This window comes from Zonotrichia albicollis, chromosome Z, assembly GCF_047830755.1.
Source record: "Zonotrichia albicollis isolate bZonAlb1 chromosome Z, bZonAlb1.hap1, whole genome shotgun sequence".
NCBI lineage: Eukaryota > Metazoa > Chordata > Aves > Passeriformes > Passerellidae > Zonotrichia > Zonotrichia albicollis.
The window spans coordinates 31,484,902-31,510,365 of record NC_133860.1 but is presented as its reverse complement, the minus strand read 5'-3'; the positions used below and the strand labels follow the sequence as shown (position 1 = coordinate 31,510,365).

Genomic DNA, 25,464 nt, shown 5'->3' with positions numbered 1-25,464 from the left:
TTGGAGCAGCTTTGCTTTGCAATTGACTCCCGTCACTGCTGTAGTAGCCGGCTCTCCTGCAGAGCCGCTCCGGCCCGTTTGAGGCTTCCTCAGGTGGCGCAGCCCGCGGGGTGCGGCTCCGGGCCGAGGCAGGGGAGCGCGGCGGGGGCACCATGCCTGCCACCTTCTTCGGGCGCTGCCTGGTGCGCCTGCTGCTGCTGCTGCTCTGCACCAGCCTCTCGGGCGGGAACCCTGCAGGTAAATGTAAACTCTCCCCGGGCTGGGTCCCCTCCGCCCTCCGTGTCGGGAGGGCCGGAGCACCGCCTGGGAGCAAAAGTCCTTGCTCCGCAGCATCCCCCCGGTTTTCGGGGGACGTAGCGCTGCCTCAGCACGGCAGCTGCCTCTCGGCCTTGCCTGTGGGAGCGGCTGAGGCGTTTCTTAGCGACCCCGACCCTTCCTGGCGCCCCTGTCTCCCTCAGGAGATCGGGGTTCTTTCTCCTGGGACAGCGGGGATCCGCGCTCGTTGTCCCCCAGCACCGAGGCCGTGGGCGGCCGCAGATGGGCAGAGCCGTAACGGCGATCAGCCGTCCCCTAGCCTCAGCACCCTCTCCCTTGCTTACAGAAGGGTTTGTTGGCTCACAGGTGCAGGATTGAGAAGGTGCGGTGTTGTGCCTTATTTCTGTCATGTCCTTGCTGAGTAAAGTGTTTAAATGAAAAAAACCCGCAAAACACTAGGGTGTCAGTGTGCCTCATGGATTATGAGAGGTGCTCCTTGGGATTTGTTTTTGTGTTTTTGAATATAGCATTTAAAATCATGAAGAAAGACGGGCTTGAGCTTTCTGGGCCCTGTTCCTCCTCTAGAGGCTTTCAGCAGTTCAGCAGCAGGCCAGTTCTTTCTCAGGAAATACGATCTTATGCCTAAAACTAGTGGATGCCTGTCATTTTTTTCTGCTTTTTGAGGCATTTCAGATTAGTAGAAAATTATTATAGCAGGAATTACAAGATGGCTGGTATTTGCTGTCCAGGGTGAGATTCTTGGAGTAGGTCTTGGCATGGCCAAGAGTTCTGTCCTCTGTATGTGAGCATATACATACTTGTATGTCAACATCAATGCTGTGTCTTGAACTCATTGTGGTTTAGCTGCGTTTTCAGTGTGTGAAATAGAAGCAGTTATGTTTCCTTCTGCCTCTGGTGCGCTTCCTAGTACCGAGAAGACCACTAGTGCTCCCTAGGTGATGTTAACTTTTCTAAAATTTATAGTAGTTTCACATAATGTGAAAGGAAACATACTTTGTACTTCTCAAGTCTTGTTTGAAATAAGTATTTAAGTATGTACACAGACAAAAATCTACTTAGTAGTTCTTAAGTCTTCTTTAAAATACATGTACACACAGAACTTGACATCATTTCTAGCAGCTTACTTGAGGAGCTTTTTGAGTGCAAATGGTCTGATATTTGTAGAAATGTGTGAGTTAGCATGTGGCTAATTTCCATAAGACAGTTATTTTTGATAGCTGTTAATGCCAAAATCCATACCTGATGGTGTTTGACGAAGTTTTAAGTTTATGTAAAGCCATTGGTGAAATGAAATTATAGCCTCTTGCGGGAAGAAACAAAATAAACCAGTGATCAAACGGCAAAACCTTTGTGTTTCCAAAAACTGTGCAAGTCTACCATCTCTCTAAAGTGGGGAGTATCATGGTTTAGAGCAGACTTAAGAAATGAGCCACTAGCTTTAGTACTTCTCATCCGTATAGAGTGAAGGTTTTGTTTTCCAGACTTCTAGTAAATGTTTTTACAGCTGTATGAACTAGATAGGGAGGCATCATATCGTGACTTCTTTGATTTAAGTGAAAAACCGGTAGTTTACTCTTTCATTGGTTATTAACTAAATGTGTATGAAGCTAGTTGAGCACAGGAGCTCTCTACACAGCTGCAGCAAAGGGAAGTTCATGACACCTGAAGGCAGAAAAAACTGTTTTCCAGCGAAGTCCAGAAACTGTGTTTGTTTTGGAGATGTGATGGTGCTTCATCCAAAAGAAATGCTTATGGTAAAAGTAAGCAGAGGGAGCACTTGCACACACAGACTGATTTGTGGAAAGGTGAATTGCATGGTCGGCAGGCTGGTCACACAGATGCTGCAAAAGCCCGATTAGATTTTTATTTTGAGATAATATGTTGAAGATGATCTTTATGTTGTTATCTTAGTCATGTAACTGCTTAGTTGCTTATTTTGGAGGAATCTAAACTATTGCTTTTATTTTGTATTGATTTAAGGGTAATTTCTAACCAAGTGTCAGAACACTTGTTCAGAGCTTGCTGCATCGTGTGGGTTACCTTTGTGGTTGCCTTAGTGTAGCTGCAGCAAGTGCTGTCATATTGATTTAGGACAAACCATCCCATCACTCACCTTCATCTCTCAGTTTCTGCTCCTGAAGAATTCAAGGAGCTATGAGCACAGAACACACCTCATTCCTTACAGACTTTGCTTCCAAGTTGGGTTTTTCAGGTTTGACCTGAGGGTGCAGCTTTTATCAGGGTATTTGGGAGACCTTAGTGTTGATTCTCTGATATCTCTGGGGCATGAGGAGGGTTCTGCTGCATGGTTTTGGGTGCTACGGAATGCGTGTGATCTTAAAAAGTATATTATCGATGTTACATTAAATAGTAAAATAAAGATGGTAAATTAAACCAAATTGTATTTCAGTCATTTCTTACTCAGCTGCTTTTCTGGCTGGAAGAGAGCAATTAGATTAAGCCTGAAATTACTCTGGCAGTAGTAAGCATGGTACATCCATACTTTTTTGCCCCAAAATACCAACTGCCATATGAAGCAGAAGTAGTGTAGAAAACTAAATTCATTATATCATACTCTTTCCTATTCCTTGCTGCATGAAAATCAAGGAAAAGAGACCTCTACAAGCTATCACACTGTTGATTAAATCTAGTGCAAAGCTACTGTAGGCTGAGGTGTGCAGCCATGACTCAGTAGTTTGAGAAGTTGCTCCACGCGACTTGCTTACATCATTGCCTGGCTGGATGACACTGAAGGTGCTGTGTTGGCCAGCTGATCTCCAGTGCTATTCAGTAAGTATATGTGAGAGGAAGAGAGTGGGGCAGTGTTATCTCTGTTCTGTGTAGTTTGATGTGTGCCCAGGTAAGGTGAAAAGATACATAAGCAGGGGGGACAAAAATAACACTACTTGACTTCTTTCACTTGCTACATGAATTAAGGAAGAAAGCCAAGATGAGAACCTTGTTAGTATGCAAACCACATTGCAGGTTGTCTGCCTTCATTGCTGAGAGATAACAGTGCTGCTGTACAGCTTGGCACTGGCACCTTCTAAATTTATCATCTTTGGGGATTTTAATTAATATGGAGGTGATCCATGACATACTTAGAACGTCTCAAGATGCTGCAGATAAGAAAATTCATGGAAATCTTTCTTCAGTTGTACTATGAATATAAGAAAAATAATAGCTGTCTCTGCTCAGTACCTCTGTCAGGCAAAGAATAAGACTCAGTCTTTTTAGCATCTGGCTCATAAGCCAGCACACCATCAGAACAGATCTTTTAAGTTCTCTTAACTGAAGGGCTGGGAAGGAGCAACTGGCTGTGGGACCAGTGGACTGATAAAAAAGTGGGTTTTTCACTAATGTTTAATTCTTATAATATATTTTGACAACTGTGTTTTACTCATAGTCCAAAGTGGTTGAAGTATCAAGTATGGGCAGATTGAGACAGCGAATGGTGTAAACCAGCCATGGCTATGATGGAGTAACTGTGTGCTGGAGGTGCCAATGGAGAATCTATGGGTTGGTCTATGCCTGTTGTTGCTGAAGTGGGGTAGGACAGTTAGTAATGTTCATTTGTAGGAAATGGCACAGTTCTGACTTCACCTTCTGCAGAAGGCCTGTGGTTCTCAAGTTTGAATGCACTTAAAATGTGACGCAGCTTTTCACTGTTCACTTAAGACTGGAGCCTTGCCTTCCAATTCAGCATATTCTGTGATTTTGTGATCTGTGCATGTTCTTTGCTGTCTTGGATATCCAGAAGAGTTCATGATCCCAATTCCACTCTCCTGCCAAAGACTTTAATTACAAATGCAAGATACATGTCTTTTCCATGAGTGGCTGAATCACTCTCTCTTAGTGCTATGGCACTGAAATACGTCTTGAAATACCTTTGTCAGTGAGGATAAACAAAATAAACACTAGCTCTCACACCCAAAGGTGGGAATAAAGGAATGAGGGCACGCTTCCATTCTTCTAAAACATCTAGATATCTTGATTTTCTTAAAAGAGTTACACAACTACTAACCAAGTGGTCCTTTGCCCCTTCCGTTGCTGTTCTTTTTCCAGTCAAGAATACAAAACAGATTAGAGTCTTAAATGGTTCTTGTAAAAACTGTATTATAGGAGGAGGATCAGATTTGCAGTGGTACTGAGGTAAACTGGAAATAATTCTTAGTATGGGATGCTGAAGTTACTGTTTGATACAGATGTCTTTTCTCTTGTTTACTGTGGTGCTAGTGGAACCAAAGGAGGTACGTTCATTGCTTGTTCATCACACTAGATTTGTAAAGTTGTAAGGAAGTCTGTAGTCTATTGGAAAATCTGCTAATCTGTATTAAAAGTAATTGACCAATGTCAGTGGCATAAGTGGTGTTTTAAGCCTATGAACACAAAGGATATGAGTACAACTTAAAACGTTGCTGTAACATTCTGAGGAGTGACTTTGCCAGCTGGTAAGCTAACTGCAAGAAAATAACTCTGTACAGAATTTAGGGATAAAATAAATATTGCCTCCGTTCTTTAATCTTCTCTTGCCTAAAGTGAGCTAACAAAAAACAATTCTTGTGAATTTTTTAATGTGTATGCTCAGAACTTGGGGAAAAAAGGCTGAGGTGAGGACATTCTGCTGCGATTATTTTCCTGAAGTAACTTTTTCTAACTCAAAGTTTCTTTAAACTTTTTCTGGTGTTTTGTTTTGTTTTTTTTAGATCCAGCTATGACAACACAAGATTCCAATCAGACTCAGGTGAATTCTGTGACTAAGATGTCCGTGACTGGACATGAATCATCTGGTAATTGTCTTATTTCAGTACACTTAAAACTATAGTCCTTTTTCCTATTGATATCTGTCATACAGAGTCAACATTTTCACACTTAAGTCTCTTGAAATAAGATTTTGACTTTCTGGAAGAAGCAGAAGTAGATACAGCACAGGTCTTTTCAAGCCACTGCAAGAGCTTGAGTGTCATAAGTATCTCCAGAACTGGAAAAAGCTATACAATTACCAGTTTTGTGACCTGTTGCCCTTAGGAATATGTGCTTTAAGAGCAGGCAATAACCCTGGAGGTCAGGCAGTGCCCAGCTCGTGCCACTGCAGGGAGGTTGTGTTCTAGCCTTAAGTTTTTAATATGGGAGCTCCTTATGCCTGAGTATTAGTGAAAGGTATAAAAAATACCCTTGCATCACTGTGCCTGCTAGCTTCATCTTTCTGAGTTATGGCTGTGTCAAAACTGTCTGTTGTCCCTTATACATTAATTGTATTTTTAACAGGGAGCTGAGAATAAGTTCCAGGCAGGACAGGAAACCAGTGATTATTGGTTCTGCTTCTTTCTCCATAAAGATCAGAGAATCAGAATTTCAGCACTGTCTCGCAAAGCTCATGTTGATTAGTGCAAGTCAAACATGAGCTAAGTTATATTTGTATGTGAAGTCAATTTCTGGCAAGTTATTTCACCTACAAGTTGGGGTTTTTTATGAAATAATGGTTTTTATCTGGTGTTCATCTTCTAAGCTTTTTACCACAATGTGAGAACTAAGAGTGCAATAGCTAATAGATTCAACAACTCTCTACATGCATAAACACACATAGACATACATGAAATACAGAAAATGTTTCATATAGTATCTCATCTGAATATTTTCGTTTGATATGTGAATTGAGGAAGAAAGTAATTGTGAAAATCCTGTTTGTTGCAAAACACTTTAAAGGCTGTTTAGTTTTTTTTCTGGCTGGATCTGCCATATGAACTGGCATTTGTGCCTTCTGAATGTATCATTGCGAGGGATTTCTGTGAAAATTATGTGTGTACTGAACTGACATAAACTCAACTATTCTGTGACAGCCCTGGCATGCTGTCCAAGTGTTTGTGCACAAAGGCAGGCTAAGATCTGCCAGAGCTTTTCAACCTTGATATAATTTCCTGGGTAAATACTTGGACTAGTTTACTTCTCCATGGGGCAGAGATCAAGGCTTGTTTTGTCCTTGTCTAGAGCCAACAGGACTATTGTCTACTGCTAAAGACAGCTTTGATTTCTCTGCTTAAAAGGCCATTTTGTACTATCAGTTAAGATTAACAACAACCTACTGCTAACAACACCAAATGAAATAGCCTGAAGTTCTGTTCTTCCATACAAAACACTTTAATATACACGTTTATTTTACTTAAACTGATTGAAGCTTGAGGGAAAATATAAAAATGCGTGTGGAACAAGCCAGGAGAAGTGTGATTTCCAGTGGCACAGAATTCCTTGTGCTGTGAGCTGGAGAGGATGTTTTCTGAAACTGGCCAACAACTTGAAAAGGCAGGTGTACCTCTGCTTAAACCTTTAGATGCAAACCACTAGCAGGGGCCTCCTTCAGCATAGCCAAATCCTCTCAGCTGCAGCTCAGAGGCATGCATTTAAGATCTTTACCTGAGAGTTCAGTATTTTATGCAAGGGAAGGGAAGGAGTCATTCTGATGAGATGTAGGCTTTCAGAGATGTTTTTTCTACTTTACTGTGGTCGATTTTGCCACCCAATGCATCTCTCAGTGGCAAGGCTAAAAGGTGTAGCCCAGTTCCTCTGTCTTTAATTGTGATTGGGAATCTTTGCAACCCATGAACAGCAGATGTAATCAAGCCCCTTTCCTTCTACGAAAACCAGAATAATTTTCTCTTACGATGCTGTGTGACTAGGCAGAATCAGTCTCTAACTACTGTTCATATTTTTCTGCAGTGCATTATGAAATATTTGACAATAAAGATATTTTCCAAGCATCTAAAAGCATGTGTGGCATAAAGCATTTAGTGTATCTTTTGGGGTGGTGGTGAAATCTATTTCTTTCTTTTCATCATCTTATTTAAAAGAATATTGTCGTAGCTGGGCTACATCTGTTAGAGCTGAAGCTTATTAATTTGCTTTCTTGTGTTCTTGAAATGCATGGAGCAAGTGATGGGAACAGACTGTACTTAGAGTTGCTTTATCAAGCTTTGTAGATCTTTATAAAAGATCTCATACTCTCTGAAGGGTGTGTGATCCACAGCCTCATCAAAAAGGAAGTTTGGTGGCCATACACCTCGTACATGTAGGTTTTCCTAACAAAAGGAGAAGAATATTATTAGGTCAGCCATATGATACTTAATATTGGTATTCTTTCTTTGTAGAAGGGCATTGCCTTCTATATGAGAAGTTTTGAGAAGCAGTAACAGTCTTTGACCATTTTGTAGTTTACCACATGTGTTCTTGCCCCTGAATTCATTAATTAGCACTTAGATTAGATTGTCTACCTCTGACTTCCTGGCTGTGTTGTTAGATTGTAGAAGCTTTGGGAATGGCAGCATTCTGTTGTTCTGGGCTTTTTTTGTTGAGTGAGTTGTGTTGGTTGGTTGGCTGGGTTTTTAAAAGCTCTCTAGAGCTTATTACTTTTTCAAGAACTGTTTAAATGTTGATGTAGTTCTGTGTGTAAGCTATTGGTGACTTTTTTGAGTCAAACTGTAAAACAGCAATGATGGTTTAGATACTGACATTCACAACTGTAACATTACGATAAAGCTAGAAACATTTATCTAGCAGCATAATTGCTGTAACAGCAACTTTGCAGTCCTGGCTGCTAAGACAGGTTTATAAAAGAATGGCCACAGTAGTCAGCACTTGACAAGGTCTGTTTTCTCCATTCAAGATTGATATAACTAATAATTGCCATACCATATTGTGTGCTTGTGTCATTATTTATATAGCATAACTTAACCATGTTTCCACCCAAACCTTGTTACCTCCAGATGCTGCCACGCAAGAGTTCAAGCCAGGAAACAAGCTGAGCGTTGATCTCTCAGAGCATGTGATAGTCCTGCCTGCTGGTGAGTGTGTTACTTTTTGTCTTCCAATTATTTTCTGTTGAATGTGAGTACACACAAACTTTCACATGAGCTGTAGAAGCATCTAGAATGGCAAGTTCTTGATAAAGTGAAAATGTTCACAGTGAGCATGTAGAGGGCCTAGTGAAAGGTAAGTGCATTTATGTTACTATTAATTTCTCTGTTCTGGTAATAACTATTTTGCAGTGGAGAATTAGATTCCTACTTTTATTAAAACTAAAACTAATTCATAACTCTTCCTCCAAATCAATTGAAACAATAGGTTTTTTGCACTAATGAATCAATCCACTTGGAGAGACAACGTAAGCTAGAGTATTTGCTGAACAGCAGGTGGTAGCTTAGCAACATTGCAGGAGTTGAAGTGTGAAGAATAGCAAAAATAAACCTGTTCTTAAAGTACATATGAAGTTCCCAGTTGCCAAACAATAATCTAGAATTGATTTCTTGGATAGCTGAAGAAACTGATCTAACTGAAGTATCTCTGGAAGATTTGCAAAGTACTGGTGTGATATTTTAAGGATGTAATTTTGCAGTATTAATGCTGCATTTTCTTCTAGCAGGAAACTTAAAGTACTGTCTGTTACCTGTTCTTGTATCTGCGCTCTTAGTGCAGGAGTGCCCAGGCATCAGTCTTGCTATTGGTTGATTTCATCCATTTCTGTATTTTGCTTATTCACATTTTAAAATTATTTCATAAGGGAGAGATACTGTTTTCAGCTTGTCTAACTAGGCTGACTGTGAAACTTCTGCTGCTGTGGAACCAATTCCAGTTGTGAAATTATGATAATGAACAACCTCAACAAGCTGAGTTATGCTTGGCTTATATTTATTCAGCCTAATTGCCCTAATAAATGAGTTTCAGTGACTGATATTGCTCTGCAAAGGAAGACTGAGGTGTTGCACTTCTAAGTTTATCTCCAGTTCAACAGATTAGAATTACTTTGGCTGTGACTTGCAGTTCTGAATATGCTGTTCTTTAGGTTGTACATGGCTCTGCCAGACCCAGTAAAGTTCACTTACTCTGGATCTCGTGCTATCCCTCCAGTGAGACTTTGCTGCTGCATATATATGACTTTCAGTACTAGGTCAGTGAGCTGTACCTTGAAACTTCATTTTCTCTTGGAAGGAGTGTGAGCTGTGCAATGCACCTATAGTTTTTGACCACCAAATACTACAGGGTATGTCTAGAATTGAAGTGAGGCATGCATACATTTTCTTGGAGTATTTATATGACAAACTACACTTCTGTCCAGGAATAGATGAATGAAAAGGCCAGTTATGAAAAAAAAAGGCGGTACTAATGGATAAAACATCCGAAGTGTTCTCTTATAGGAGGCTGTTTCTGTGGATCAGAGAAATATTTGCTGTTGATAGTTTATTTTATGCTTATGAGCCTATACTCATAAAAAGCAAAAAACTGACAAATTTTTCTCTTGTACTGTAATATTTTCATACTGTGATTCTACTGACTTGCCAGGAAGGCAAAGGTAGCCCTAAATGGGTTTGAAGAGGTTTTGATGTCAGCTTGGGTAACTATAGGCATGAAAGGCCTGACGCAACCGTGTTAAGGGTGCAGATTTTATCAATAGCTTCCCCAGCAATAGGATATACCTGTGATCTCACAGTATCATAAAAATCTACATCTGGCTAAGATCCAAATAGTTACAGATACTTACGTCTTACTCTTCTTGACATTAATATAGTTTTTTATATATATATTAAATATTTAATATTTTTCATTTGGATTAAGTAATGTAAAAGCTTAAATCTGTCTTGCTCTCAGTGAAATGAGTATCTGTGCTTCTATATTAGAGCCCTCTAGGAAGTTTACCTACAAATTTGGAGTGTGTTATTTTGTAAAGGGATATGTATTTTACCTCAGTTACTAGTTAAGAAAATTTCTGTGAAACTGATTTTGCAGGGGCTTTTTTGCCCTGAAGAGTATAAAGAGCACCTGTGTCCCCCTGTAATCCTGCATATGTAAGTGCAGTGTCTAAAGTTCCTTTACCTAGAATGAGGAAATTCATTTTTTAATTCAATGTTTTTACACTTCTTGTAGGTCCATTTGAAAAAAATATCTCTGTGGCCAGTCCAACTGAAGTTGATCTTACATGCAAATTAGATGAGAATTCCAATTTGAAAAATCCTCAAGTGACATGGAAAAAGGGAAGTGAAACAATCAGTCACACCAGTAAAGCTCCAAACAGCTGGACCATCAAGTAAGTAGCATTCTTTACATTGTGATTTGCAGATTCTAATGAGTTACCATTTTATATACAGTGCCCAATACTAGTAACATGTATATTAGAAAAGGGAAAAATGCAGAGGTTAATCAAAAATGTAGAGAATAATGTCCTGTCAGAAAGGAGAAAGATTGCAGGCACCTCAAGCCTGGAAGATGAGCTCCTATTTTTCTTCTAGTGCACATAATTTGTTTTTAAAAAAGAGCATAGAATAACAAAGCAGTTCCTTAAAGTCTAGTCCTGTTTAGTAAGTGAAATAATAATCAGTCTGAGATTAAAATATTGTAGCAATTTCTCTTTCCACTCCCTCATTTTCCACACGCTCTTTTCCTCCTCATTGCTGCTTTGCAAGTCTGGGAGGCATAATGGTCATTTTCTATCCTTCATAGATAACAAAAGGTAGAAGTGACATTTCCAGTAAAGATACTTTGAAGGTTTTCTTGAGTATTGAGACTTGAACAGAAATTCAAAAATATGTTGTAGAAGCCTTTCTATAATCAGTACAATTTATTGTTTTTTAGAATTAGGCCAGTTACACATTTTAACTGACTGGTCTCCATTTGATTTCTATATAGCTTTAAGTGCAGTAATACTTAGATAAAATTTCTATTTATCTATTATTGTCTATTAGTTATCTATTATAATCTATTATCTATCTTCATCTATTGTTATGTATTTGTTTATATTTTTTTCTGTAGAAAATATGATGAGACTATAACTATCACTTTTTTGATAATCTATATACACAGACACCTAAATCTTTTTCAAAGTGACAGTAAAATGTATAGTTTGCCAGTGGAGAAGATGCTGGACTTCATTAGATGAAAGTTCTTTAAAACTGTTTATTTATGTATTTATTTATTTTGTGTTGAAAAGATTAAAAGATTGCTTAAATGGTTTGTTCTTCCTGAAGCCCTACATAGACGTGGATTCACCATGTGAACTAAGAAGCATATCCTAACTCAGTAATTTGTAGATAATGCTGCTTAAAGGTGTCCTTCTGTCAGCATGAAGGGTGAAAATGTTGTTTGTGATCCAAAGTGTGCTTGTGCTCTTCTATTTTCTTAAACACATTACACCATTTCTGCATTGCACTGAACCTGAATCCTAGTGTCTCAGTGGTGGTATCCTCTCTGCTTCATTACTAATTCTTACTGTTTTCTCTGAAATGCTAATTAGCAGTCACTTGTAGTGCAATAAAAAATTTGTGATTTTTTTTTTTCCTTTTTGTTAAGAGTGACCATCTCAGAGAGCAGTCACCTGGGAAGTTACACTTGTTTTCTGAAGGCTGAAAAAGAACTCAGTGCTACATTTCATTTGCATGGTAATTTAATTGATTTGTGTTTATTTAACATTTTTGTTCAGCTGACTACTGCGAAGCTGTGTTCATATTCTTTCTGGACAGTAAAAATGGCAATGTAATTTGATAAGTAATGGCTAATGCAGTCAGGCTAAGTGCGAGTAACTATCAAAGTAATTTCTCTAGCATGGATTGAAGAATATTGAGCCAAAAACTAAAAGGCTTTAAAAAAAATTCTAATAACCAAAAGAACATACAAGTCTGTTTTTTACCCTTCTTGACTAACTGGTTTCCCCTTCCCTCTCCAGATGTGAATGCACTTCACTTTCTGGGGCATGAGGTAACAAGACGGTGTCTCAGATAAATTTCTTCAAAAAGAGCCAATAATTTGAAATTTGAGCCTGAGGTTAGGTGTTAAAAGTGAAGCAGTGATTGGTAAAATGGAGGCAGGATTTTTAAAATTTTATTTGTATTTCTGAAACACTACATTATTGCTTTAGTGCTTTTATTCTGTAATACTATAAGAATAGTACTGAGATTAACAATTAGTGTACTTCATTGAGCAGTATGAGTGCCCTTTTTTCTGTTTTGTTTTCTTCTCCAATAATATTACCCAATCCAATAATGTACTAGGTGAAATTCAGATGCATGGAAGATATGTGGAAACGGTAATACGAGCTGCTGAGCTGATGAATATCTCTAACAGGAGTTAATCCTTTCTCTGTTCCTGCCATCCAAATTTTGCACAGGGCAAGGCAAGCATCTGTAAAGGCAGATACAGAGACATTTTCCCTAAACAGGCTCTGAGAAAACCTAACTATTCAAATCATTACCTAACCTTAGCTAAATTAAGAAGTGGGTCTCCCTAATTCTGAAGTTGCAAGCTGCCTTTGTTCAGTGGGATATCCAGTAATAGGACTTGAAGAAACTCACGTGGGTTCAAATATCAGACATCGATACCTGCTTTCAGACCTTCAGCCAGGAGAGACTAGATTGCAGTGCTGAATAAGGACAAGGTTGTAGTTTATTCAGGCCTTTTAATATCTAAAAAATAATTACGTGTTTTTCTTGTCAGCATGTGGGTAAGGTTTAATCAAATAGCTAACCAAGTCGGTGTAGATGGAAAAAAGTTGAAGGAGAATTTTTTACAGAAATTTTTTTTTAAAGTACAAAATAACTATTACAGTAAGGGCAGCAATGACTCAATAGGAAAGTCATCTTTTCCAGACCAGTGCATAGGACTGGTTGATTTATTATAAGAAGATGAGAGAATTGCTGCCTGATGGTTGAATGCTGCCACTTCTGATGCCGTAAAACCTACTGGCTTAATGCTTTTAAGATCAAGGCAGGAATGAAGGAAATGGGAAAGAGAAGTCCTTGAATCTTCCAGTCAGTAATGCAGGGAGAACAATTTTCAAACTGAAAGATGAGTAATGTGTTGGTATAGACTCAGTGGCTTAAGTCATCATCACTGCTGTAACTAACTGCAATATCTTTCCCACAAGGCAGTCAGGGATTATTGCATATGTTACCTCTCCTTCCCCCCGCCCTGATTCCTGGCCTGGCATAACCCCTCAGATTTTGAGGAGTTACGTTTTTACTCAAGTTTGCAGAAAACAATGAGATATTTACAGAAAGTTTAAGTTAATAAACAGAGAGGACATTAATGGGTGTTACAAAATATTGTGAAGTACTGCTAGCATCTAAAGGGTAGAATAGATTAATTTATTTGCCCTTTGTTGATCCTTAAAGCAGCAGTTGAGTTATGGGCACTGTGAAATAGCTCTGGTTTTTAACACTGTGTGGAAATCTGACTTGTGTACATGCTGTTGCTGACACCTGTATGTTTGTTTCTTCAAAAGGTGGCTTTGTGTGTGCAGCAGAAGTATTTTGTCATGAAATTTGGTGTGTAATCCACTTGCAAAAACACCTGTCACAAGCCTTGCATGCATTCAGGGATTAGCTGTTACAGGGCCAGATCCCAGAATTTGAAATGTATATTCACATCCTTAATCATGGCTAATGTGGTCACATATGTTGCTGGCATGCTTACAGCTGACCTTTGTCATTCACCAGTGTGGCTAAATCTTTTTGACTGCCACATAAGGTTGTTGTGCTGGGTATATAGGGTTTTTTTATCCTGACCTGCTTGTATGTCTTCTAAATTGCAAGGGAGATTGCAGCAGTAATTGGTGAGGTCATCCCTTTTAATGGCAGCAGAGAAGATACACTACCAGTACTCTTTAAAATTAGAGTGTTTAATGATTAAAATATATACATTGAGAGAACTTCACTAGTCAAGAGTCTTGATGTATGATGCAGCAAATTATGAGACTGAAAACAGTGTTCTTACTAACAAATTGGTTTCATAGCTATTTCTGGATAGGAAACATAAGTTTGAATACACATGAGAAGCAGACTTCTTTGGGGAAAAAATAATTTGTGTTCACCAGTCAAGAAGGGGTGAGGACAAGAAAAATCTTAGCTTATATCAGATTGTTCATCATAACTGCCGAAAGCAAATACTTGGCCTGTTTAGTCTAGTGTGATCCATAAAATCTGAAGTATGTTCCAGATCTGTACTTAAAAAGTACAGCAAAAGAAACTGGAAGTAAAATTTCAAATGAGTGGATCTGTGGAAGATCTGTTGGTAAACATCATAATAAAGAGAGGAAGGAAGTGGAAATACTTCAGCATAATGCATTTGCTAAGCTCTTAACAGTATCTGTAGGATAGTCTTAATATATTCAGTAGCCTTTCTGGACACATGCTTTTGGAAGTTTGCAGGGCACAAGCAGTGACAATGATTAGGACAAGTACCTCTGAAGTTAGACTGATGCCTTGTTTCTTGTTGACTGTATTCTGTCCTCAGCAAGATTGGACCCAAAGTCCTTTTTATTGGCATGTACCCAAAAGTCATTGCTTCGTCTCAGAAAATGTTTAACTACAAATCTCTATCAATCTGCATTTTTTTCTCAGTTACAGAAGCATTCTCTGCATGTACAACTTGTCAGATACCATTATGTAGTCTCATTGTGGCTGAAATAGACTTCCAGCAGTTTCTGCAGAAAGAGTGAAATTGCAGGAAAATTATACGTTTGTTTCTAGTGTACTAGAACTGAAGCATGTAGCTTGCAGCTGCCAAGGAAGGGAAAGAGGAAATGGGCAAGAGTAGAAATCACAGTATGATTTTTTTTCACTTGACGTTTGGTATTGATTGGCAACTTCACAAGATCACACAGCAACTGGAAACAGGATTCCACTTGTCTTCTGAACAGATGATATATCTGAAATAGCTGCCCAAAATAACTTCTCATGTCATAAATGATAGAATCATGAGGGCTTTAAGTAGAAAAAGTGAGTGGAGTACTATAAATGAATACCTAAATATATTCTTTGTAATACTAATGAAAATCCGTATCTCACTTGATGATTTTTTTTCTCCTTGTTCTTAGTACCACCTATTGATGGAAGAGAAAAACCCGTAATCGCTTATATAGGAGATACAGGTGTAATGGTTTGTAAAACCGAGCATCATCCCAGGGCTTGGAAGTGGTTTATGAACAATGGAACTGAGCTGGTAAGATCTCCCTCTGTTGGGCAAGCAAAACAGTGTGACCAAAAAAAAAAAAAAGTACAGCTACTCCATGCTTCACTGCAAGCTCTACAAATTCTATTTTCATTAACTTTAGCAGAAATCTTTATGGAAATGGAAAAAAAAGTCTGTAATATTTACAAGTATTCATTGTTACAGAGATGTGGTTTTTTGATCTGGTTTGTATGTTTCTTTTTGAAAAAGGCCCTGCTATACTCCCAAATAAGGTGAGTCTTGAGAGACTTGTTTTTACTGTATTTATACTAGCTGTACTACTCAAATCTTGCTACTGGATCCAAAAATCATCTTACAGCAGAACATGCTTTCACATGTAAGATATTGTAGGACCCTTTACTTACTCCACATACAAGTAATTCTATTTCTTTGCCTTATGACCTATCTAGAAAGCACAGTTTCCTAAACCACTTTCTTTTAGCCCTCTTCTGAGCGTTGTCAACTGAGAGAAGGTGAAGAGATCTGTCTCCTTAATATGTCTGGAGACTAGCAATGACCTTTTTAAGAGTATCAGTATATTTCCTGGCAAAGGAGAGCTCCCTCTTCTTGAAACTTACGTTTTGTGCTGTGGTGAAACCCATGCATTACATCTGGCAGCCAAGGATGCCTTTGTCATTGGAGAGTCAGTAGAGCCAAAGGTGCCTTTTATCTCATCTTAAATAAACTAAAACATATCAGACAATTTGCCCACTGAAACTTTGTATTTTCTTCCAGTGAGTTTAGAAGGAATTCGGGTGTCCAGCTAAAATAAACCCTTCCCTTTAACGTGGGGTAATCGTGCTTCATTAATGCCTTTTGTTCCTAACTCATTGTATGTATCTATACAGAGCTGAATGTTGATGATAGTTTGATTAAATACCTCCTCATTACATTATTAATACTTGCAATGTATTTTTTTTTTTAGGTTTCCATTGATAAGATTTTGCCTAAAGACAAGTATGAAATTCTGAGCCGATCTGCCAGTGAAAGCCGTTTGGAGATACACAGGCTCACTGTGGCAGATAGTGGTGAATATTGGTGTGAAGCTGATTTTGTATTAGGGCCCGGTAAAGCGAGGTTTGAAGTTAGAGTTCTGTCCGTCGCAGAACCTCTCAAACCCTTTATAGCAGTTGTGGCTGAAGTTGCTATTCTTGTAACTCTTATTGGCCTCTATGAAGTGTATTCAAAGAAAAGGAAAGCAAAAGGTAAGTTTTGGGCGGGGGGGGCGGGGGGAGGTTTGGTTGGTCGATTTGGGTATTTTAAATTAATTTCTAGCTTTCTGTTGAAATTACAGCCAAAGGTAGAAAAGTAAGGCCTTTGGTGCAGCATATATGAAGTTAAGTCATTTTCACATCTGTATTTCTGAAAATTCTTTCATCTAAAACACTGCAATGAAAAGAGCTTTCACTAAGCAATACTTATCCATAAACGTTTTGAAAGTCCTGGGGGATTTTTTCCCTTACAATATAAGAATTTTGAGGCTGTAATTTTTAGGAGAATGCTTAGAAATGGAATCAATTCTTGCTAGCCTTGATGGGAGAAGTTTCTTTAAAGACATTTAGTAAAAAGGAGAAATACATGTGTCTAATAATACAGACATAAATGCATGTTATCTGTATTTTGAAATGTATAAACTTATGTATATAAATAAGATTGTTTGTTTGTATTAAAACCAGACTAATAAAACCTTATCAAAATAGGCTTCTTCACCACTTTGGAGGTGATTCCCTTGAATAGATAAAAAAAGATAATTTGAAATAAATGTTTAAGAAAACTAACAAAATTAAAAAATAATGTCTTGTACTGATTAAGCAAATACTAAATGTACTAAACAAAAAAATTTCTATTGTTTATTAAATGGATACTTATATATATATATATACTTCTTTTGTTCTGCAGAAGGTGAAAAAGAATTTGACCAAATTGAGCAACTGTAAGCAAAAAAGTTCCTATACTGTAATTCAGTATTTGTTCTTACGTGTATTTGTGTTGTACAAAATTATACATTGTTGTTGATCCCATTGACAAGGGGGGTGGTGGTCGATGTAAAAGAACAATTTATTCTTTTCCTTAGGAATTCCTAATTCCACTTATTTTCTGTCTGGAAGTTGATTTTGAAATTACTTTTTTTTTGGTGGTGTTTTTTGTTTGTTTGTTTTGTGTTGATTTTGGATTTTTGTTGTTTCTTCTTGTGAGAGCACTGTGTGTCCTCATTATAAGCTCATTCTAGAAGACTATAACTGCATGGAAATTATTTCCAGGTGAAAGTGTATCAGAAGTGGCCCTGGTTTGGTTTTTTTGGTGTTTTTGTTTTTTGTTTTGTTTTTGTTTGTTTGTTTGGGCAGTTTGTGGCAGGTTTTTTTCCCCCAAAGTGTATTTGTCCATGTTAACATACATTTCTCTGCTTTGCATGTGGTCAAAGCCCTAACTCTCATATCTAAGCCTGTAGTTGCTGGCGTCTTGGGAGATGGCATGGTTGGCTGTTTTGGGGGCTAATTCCAACCTCTCAGGAGATCTCACACTGTGGTGGTACCTTGGGCTTCCTGGGCTGCGCTGCTGCAACCAAATGAGCAGGTGTTGGCACTTGTGTTGCTGTTCTGCAGTTCCAGGGTCTGTGCTCCCATGCTGGCTCCCCTGTCCGTCGGATTATGTATTTCTTGAGGCTTGCTTGCTTAAGTATGCTATACTTGTCTCTCTGCCTGTCCCCTGAAGCCTGGTTCCCCTTATTTAACCTGTTTACCTCTTAAAAGAGGAAAGTTGCCCAACAGGTCATTTTAGGTGTGTCCAGTCTACTCTAGTTTTTGTCATCTTGCTTCCTTTTCTGCTGCTGTGTTTGTCTCCCCTTTTCTTCTGACCCTTTAATATTATTCTTTCCTGCTTTGATTTTTTTTTTTTTTTTGCTGCAACGGTCTTTGTTTTCCTGTGTTGTATTCACTTTTTCATTCCTTTTTTAAGTGCTGAAAATATATTATGGTTATTTTCCACTCATCTGAACAGACTTAAAGCTCTAATTAAATTACAGTATAAAGTGGGAGTATGTCTTGGGAATATAGTATTATATTATACTGCTGAATGTTTGGGGATATGCCTTGAGTTGAAAATTGAAAAATTGCTTTCATTGCATAGCCTGCTTCTCATAAACATGCTGAAAATACTAGAATGGTAAAACAGAATAGTTCACTAAAATAATTTTTTTGTCAATGTGGGATGTAGTTCTCTACAGCTGCTCAATCTTTATTGTGTAATTCTTGGATAAACATATATGAGGAAAATTTATTTAACTATGTACTTCCCTGACTCAAGAAATGAAAGCTATTTCAATTATGGCTGTTTAGAAGATGGATTTGTGTACCAGAGAGTGGCTCCTAAAGAACACGTCTGGTCTGTTATGTCAGGGGATGACTAATACAGCTGTATTTGGTTGATGAGGCTATAATTAAATGTCACATCCAGCAGTGTATTTAAATGGGAGCCTAGTGAATCACAAACTTTTTTTTAGCAAGAGAACTTTTAATCAAGTCTCTTTAGTGATGCACAGCATAAAACCTAGTTGCAGTTATTCTAGAAGGAGACTGGGAATGATTGTGCTGTCTTACTGTTCAGTTTTGGAATTTACCCTTTTTTTCTTGTAGTAAATCAGGAGACAACGTAACTGAGAAAGATAAGTAGTTCTATGCAGAGAGTGAAGGTTCCTTTAAAGGTAAGTAAGAGATTTGTAACATAACCTTATATGGAATAACTTAGTCTGCATAATTGCTCCCATCTTTCCTTTCTTCTCACCCAAACTAGAGGGGAATTCCCAGAGCCTATGAGGTGCCCTTCCAGGGCACGGCCCTGGTAAGCTCACAGGCCTCCAATGTGTAGTGCTATGAAAGCTATATAATGCATTTCCTGAATCTCTTCCATCTTCACAGTCTGATTATAGACTGTTTCTGCTTCCACCATCTGGAAGTGCTTGTCAGAGCAGTCTGTCAGTTGAGGACCAGTCCTACACACACTTGTTTCTCTTCTGCATCTGGCACCTTAACCTCTGATCTGTAGAAGAGAGGTGTGAATGACTTTGCATTCATGTGGCTGCTGGTTCATCCTTACCAGAAGCCATCTACCGAGTAAAGATTGTTGCCCTACCAAAGAACAGTAGGAAACATGACAGGTGGAGTTCACATAAAGAGAGTTAAAGCTCAGAAAATTATCCAGAACAAATGTTTTCCAAGATTATATGGTCTCTGTTCCTCTTAGGTTTAATCACAGCTGGCAACTCAGCCTCATGTAGCCACTTGCTTTTACTGTCGGGTGGAATGGGGGAAGAATCAGATGAGTAAAAATGGGTGAGCTTAGGGGCCGAGATACAGACAGCTTGACAGAAGAAAACAAATGTGAACACAGAAACAAAGGAAAGAATTCATTCACTCTTTCTTATGGGCAGGCAGGTGTTCATCTGTCTCCAGGAAAGAAGGGCTTCATCATGTTTGAACATGTGTAATAGCTGCTTGGGTTAATTAGGGATACTAGTGCTGTGGCTCAGAATGTGTGTCCCTTCCCATTTCTCTTTCTTCCCCCAGCTTTACCTGCTGAGCATGATGCCCTATGGGAGGGAGAATCCCTGTGGTCAGATGGGGGCAGGTGCTCTGGCTGTATCACTTCCCAACTCCTTGTATTCCCCAGCCTCCTTTGCTGGTGAGGGAGAGGACAAGGCCTTGTGACAATGTAAGCACCTAAGAGCAATACCTAAAACATAACTGTGCTATCAATGCTGTTTCCAGCACAAATCCAAACTTTGCCCTATGGCATGTGCTGTGAAAAAAATTATTCCAGTCAAAACCAGCTCACAAGAATTTCTCTTATGTTGGAATTTGAGGTTGTATCTTACAAAGTTCTTTTGACACATAGCAGTGAGTCAATAAATAATGGTTCTTCTCTGAGAATCACCTGCTTTGTTTTCCTATACCGTGTCAAAAGTTTTAATGTCTTTAAATGATAAATTCCAGTTGCTCTCTGTAACTCCCTGAAAATAGCTTGTAGCAAGGTGGGGATGAGTCTGTTCATTCAAGTAACACATGGTGGTACAGGAGGAAATACCAAGTTGTATCAGGGGACGTTTAGTTTCGTATTAGGAAAGCTTTATTCAGGACAGGGTGGTCAGGCACGGGAGCACAAGGTTGCCCAGGGAAGTGATGGAATCCTCAACCTTGCTCAGAAGGTGTGTGGATGTGGCACTTAGGGTTATGGATTTCTGCTAGATACAGTGGTGCTGAGTTAATGGTTGGACTTGATGTTATGGAGGTCTTTTCTAACCTAAACAATTTTGCAATGGTCCATTGGACCATTGAAAAAAAATGGATCTATTGATTAGAATGAAGTTTATTTTCAAACAATATGGGAAAATGCTAAACAGCAAAATAACAGAATTTGTATTATAGTGAAATGTGTTTATTCTTTTTTATTGCAGGAGATTTAAGCCAATAGAAGTAGAAATCATCATAAAGTTACAGAAGATGTATGCAGCCACTTAAACATTCACTATATTTTGAAGTAAAATCCTCTACATTTGAGAAACAAGATGTTTTCAAAATAGCTCTGAAACTACTCATTTTGTACTGACGATAATACGATGTATTGTATTTAGATGTTTATCTGTACCACTTTACTACTAGCAGGGCATTTTTTATGTGATTAGGCTCGCTGTTGGTTTATGATTGATCTGTTTGATTTTTATCTCCCAAATTGGAGCTAGTGTTGTATTCATTGAAAAAATGGTCAATATAGAGTGGTTATATTATCTGAGTGTTATAAAACTGGATATGTACAATCAAAAAAGTATTCCACCAAAGAAAATGCCTTTTACTAGCTGATGAAGCAAATGTGATGCAGCTGTTTTTACCAAAGAAATGGTGAAAGGGGAATCTTTATCAGGACTTAAATGAAACATTGAGAGAGTTGCAATTGCTCTGAATAGTAAAATGTGTTCATTCTAATTTATCTTAGCTTTATTCTTAGTTCTACTATATTGTAGTCTTCAATAGGCTAAACATTCAGATACCATATAGCTCAGATATTTCAGAGTTGATGAAAGAAGTATTGGGGAAACGGTACCTTCTCAGACTAAACCTGGAATAATTCCTAATGCTTGAAAAACTTAACTGCACTCTGTGGGTCTGCAAAATCAGTTTGGTTATTATAATTTATATGGAGTGCTGAATTTTCAGGAATATACCTGTATAAGCTTCCAATCATACACTGTCTAGTTGGTACTTCTGCTTCTTTCAGCAAGCTGCTGTTTCTTACACTCCTTGCAAAGCACAGAGTGGGTCTTGAGCAGCTGAAATTTTCAGGATAATAGGATGAAGCAGCATGAGTACATACCACTACTACTCTGACACAAAAAATTTAATGCTGCTGTTAGTGACTTACAGTATCTTATGTGACTTACACACTTCAGAAGAGTGTGTTGCCATAATACTGTTTAGTTATGCATTCAGCAATTGAAAATGTTTAGCTAATAAGAAGACAGTTGGTTGCATCAGTTGTCTTTGCTTGAAGTAATTGAAGCTTCAATTTTGAGAGGAGGAAGTCTTCAGAAAAATATTTTTTCTCCATAAAAATGTAAGGAAAAAGGCAGCACTTGCAGACACCATAAGAAAGTGAAAGAAAAAAAAATACACAGTACTTCTTTGTATTGGTCATTTTTCTTTGAACATAAGGGAATGTAGAAAAAAATAGATAAACCAAATTTAATTTCCTTCTTGATTTTTTTTCTATTTTACTGTTCTTAGGGGTTTGAAAAATATCAGAAATCCTAGGATTGGCTGTTTTGTTGGAAATAGGAGATAAAATCCAGTCTGACGTAGGCTTTTTTGTTTTCATAATTTATTTTCCAGTTTCAAGAACTACAAGTTAAGGTCCAAATAAGACACAATGAGAATTATAAAACCATTGGGTGATTGACTGTAAGGAGTGGACACTGATAAAGATTCCCCTTGCTTAGATACTGTGTTTATTGTATTTTGCCTTGGACTTTCTATGCACTATTAAAACCAGAATGCATCTACAGTTTTTTATATGAATTTCTCATTGATATAATTAATATTTTTATTGCAGCAAGTGTGGGCAGTTTTAAAATGTTTACTTCTGGTAACCATTTGTAAATTTTTTGGCACATTTCAGAGTTTGTAGTAGTTTGTTTCCTGTAGGCAGTTAAATAGTAAAAAAGATAGTTTTACTTTAGAGAGCTAAGAATTACATTCTGAATAAAGCAGTATTAGTATATTTTGCAATGGAAATGAGGCTAGATACTGTCTGGAAAAAAAACCTGCCAGTTAATCAAAAATGTTAATCTTTCTGCCTTCATGTAGCATTCCTACCTGATCCTGCAGTTGGGCTGTAAAGTCTTCACTAACATACGCAACTTATACAGAGAGAGAATTTTTTGGCATTAGCAGGGAAAACCTGGATTAAGCATGGATTTTAGAAGCAGCACATCTTAATCTTTTAGGACTATATAAGCTTGGTCAGACTGGCTGCTGAAACTATGGATTTGCCTTGACCTGCCTCTAGCATGTTCTCCTTGCTTTTTTCTAAGGGGTTTGGTGTTTTATTTTCAGGTTGGTGAGTAGTTTTTCGTCATAAGAGGTTTTACTCTATGCATGTTCTCCTAGGTTTAAATCCTTTTGGGCTGCCCTGTGGAGGGGAAGAACAAACAATATTAAATGGTAAATGTTAAGTAATTGGCATAATTAATGGTCAGCTTCAATGGCATAACCTCTGCTTTCTTGCTCCAGTTACCACCAGAAGCTGTGGAAATCTTGAAATTTATCTTTTGAGAAGTATGTATTGTTTATGTTCAAAACATTCCCAGTGTAGTTGCTTTATGATCTTAGCATTGAATAGAACAAAACTTCATAACTTTAAAAAACCTTAAAACTCTGGGAAGTGATTTTTTTTTTTTTTTTTACTTCATTCAAGCCAGGAGGTACCAAATAAGATCCAAAAAAATGGTGAAATTTCTTTCAAACAGCAGTTGGAGCTAAGTGTAAGGATCCACAGAATTGGTTTTAATAACAAAACATTAACAACAGGCTTACATTGGTAGACTGAATCTTAACTACAACTGTTAGGCAAATTTTGTCTTCCAAGATTAAAACCTTTTCTTGCAAGAGGGGATATTTTACTGGATTTTAGACCATCAAAAGCCTTACCAGTTTCGTAGCGGAAAAGGTTGAAATCTGCAAAAGAATCCTGAAGGCCCGTTTCCTAACAGTTTAAGCTGCTGCACTGCAAATTCTTCCTGCCCTTAAGTCCAAAGTAGACACAAATAGCTGTGAGACCAAATTTCTAGTGAAGATGGGGGTTCAAATAGAACTGCATTAATATTTCTTTAGTATGGAGACCTAAGCATTACCTTCCAGTTGTTCAGCAAAATTGATTAGCTGTGGTTCCTTTGATTCACATAATCTGGGGAAGAGAGGGACAGCTCATCAGTACTGATGTTGCTACTGGAATCAGTACCTGTGTGCCTCTGACTCTTTTTCGGCCAGAAATTTAGGTTTATATTCTGCCTTTAAGTTGTGCCCCAGAGCCTTTGAATAGTTGACTGAGCAATGAAACATTGCTGAGCAATGAAAATTGAAAAGAAAATGATTAGTACAGTAGGGGCAGGGGAGGTTTTTGAGATGCGTGGCACCCTAAGTGTTGAGCTACCTAGCACGTGTTGTCTGACCACAATTAGCTGCATGATGACTCAGTTCTAGCTGGAAGCTCCCCTGAAACAGGAAGGTGTGGATAGTGAGGAAGCAACTAGATGTGAGGACATTTGAGGAACATGGGAAGGAATGGCATTGTGGTGTTGTGTAGGGTCCTGAGGGACAGAAAGCAGAAGTTGAGGTGACTTACAATTAGACATGTACAGGGAATGCAAATCTGTAGGAGAAAACATGTTTTCAGTTGTACCACTCAGACTGTGTAGGAAGTTTTGTACAGCAGCTCAAAACAATCTGCCATTGCTGAACGCTTGGACAGATGAAAGCACAAAGCTAAATGAGATATCTCATAAAGAGAACCAGAAGTTACATGCTTAGAAAATACTTCTCTGCTAGTTTAACAGTTTTGTAGTCTTGTTACTTCATTATGCTAGAATGTGCATAATTCTTCGTGAAAAAATAAACCACCAAGTTCCAAACTATACAGCTTCTAATGGAAGGTCTTGATTTGTCAAAATTTACTGTTGGCAATTGAGTTCACCTATGTAGTTGTATAATGTTTGTTCTGTCATACCCAAAATTCTGCCCAAAAACTTCCTTACAGAAACTTCATCTGTTTTTTTTTTCTGTTCAGCTTTGTATTTAACCAAAGAGATTTTGTGGTTTTTTTATTACTTAGTATATTTCTATCAACTAATTTGCTGAATTATTTTCAGATAGATACTAAAAGTTAACAGTGCCTTGAAGGAAGATGTTTGTTTACCATAGTCAATTTTGTTTTTCACAATATATTTGTTAAAAGTTTTCCTCTGAAACTTGACAGCAAAATCTGTTTGTCTAGTAAAAGACTACTAAGCCTAATGCTTCTTTCACACTTGCCTTATTTTACATTCTGATTTTATATTCTGTGCTCACATGACTGTTCCCTTATTAAGTAAGCAAATGGAAATACCCGGTTTGTTTGATACATATCACATAATGGGGATGGTAGTTATGAATAGTATGAATTGATATGTGTATTTTGAAATAATTTTAATAAATATGACCATAAAGTCATTGTGATCTGATGCCTGGTGTCATAGAGAAACAAAAACTCCATAACAAAATCAAACTTCTCTTTTGTAAATTTTTTTTTTAAATTTATTTACTTCTCCATACCCTCAGATCTTTAGACCTGGACTGTACATTTGCTTGATTACCCAACTGTCTTTACTTAGATCTGTAACCTTCTAGATGGAAATTCCCAAAGATAAAATAAAATCCAAGTAATTCCTTTTTAAATGCACACACTGTATGTGGCCTAGATTCATCCTAGATTGTAACTTGGACATACTGATTATATCTAGTGTTTCACTGTTAATGGGAGGTGGTGCTAAAGGGTATCTTCCAGCAGAAAATAGCAGCCTAAATAGAATCTGGATTCAGCAGGGTGAGTATCACCCTGTATCAGTCCTGTTTCTTTAATGAAGCACAATATATCAAAACACATTTACAGGGGTTTTGTCTT

General features: G+C 37.9%; 1 protein-coding gene across 2 annotated transcripts; it reads left to right on the top strand.

Annotated features, from left to right (window-relative positions):
- EMB (embigin) lies at positions 1–24,994 on the top strand. Of its 2 annotated transcripts, XM_074533064.1 has the most exons (10): positions 1–237; positions 4,983–5,066; positions 8,034–8,111; positions 10,189–10,348; positions 11,608–11,696; positions 15,128–15,252; positions 16,187–16,466; positions 17,161–17,194; positions 18,894–18,961; positions 20,711–24,994. In XM_074533064.1, the coding sequence occupies exons 1-9, from the start codon at positions 153–155 to the stop codon at positions 18,928–18,930; spliced, it is 972 nt and encodes a 323-aa protein (XP_074389165.1). In that variant the 5' UTR covers positions 1–152; the 3' UTR covers positions 18,931–18,961; positions 20,711–24,994. The 2 variants fall into 2 exon arrangements, with proteins under 2 accessions (XP_074389165.1, XP_074389166.1); XM_074533065.1 differs by lacking the exon at positions 4,983–5,066.
- Positions 24,995–25,464: the final 470 nt, after the last annotated feature.

Coding starts and splice junctions, on each gene's coding strand:
- EMB (XM_074533064.1), top strand. CDS start 153: ATGCCTGCCACCTTCTTCGGGCGCTGCCTGGTGCGCCTGCTGCTGCTG. Junction 15,253..16,186: donor TGAACAATGGAACTGAGCTG/GTAAGATCTCCC, acceptor TTTTTTTTTTAG/GTTTCCATTGATAAGATTTT. Junction 17,195..18,893: donor TTTGACCAAATTGAGCAACT/GTAAGCAAAAAA, acceptor TTTTTCTTGTAG/TAAATCAGGAGACAACGTAA.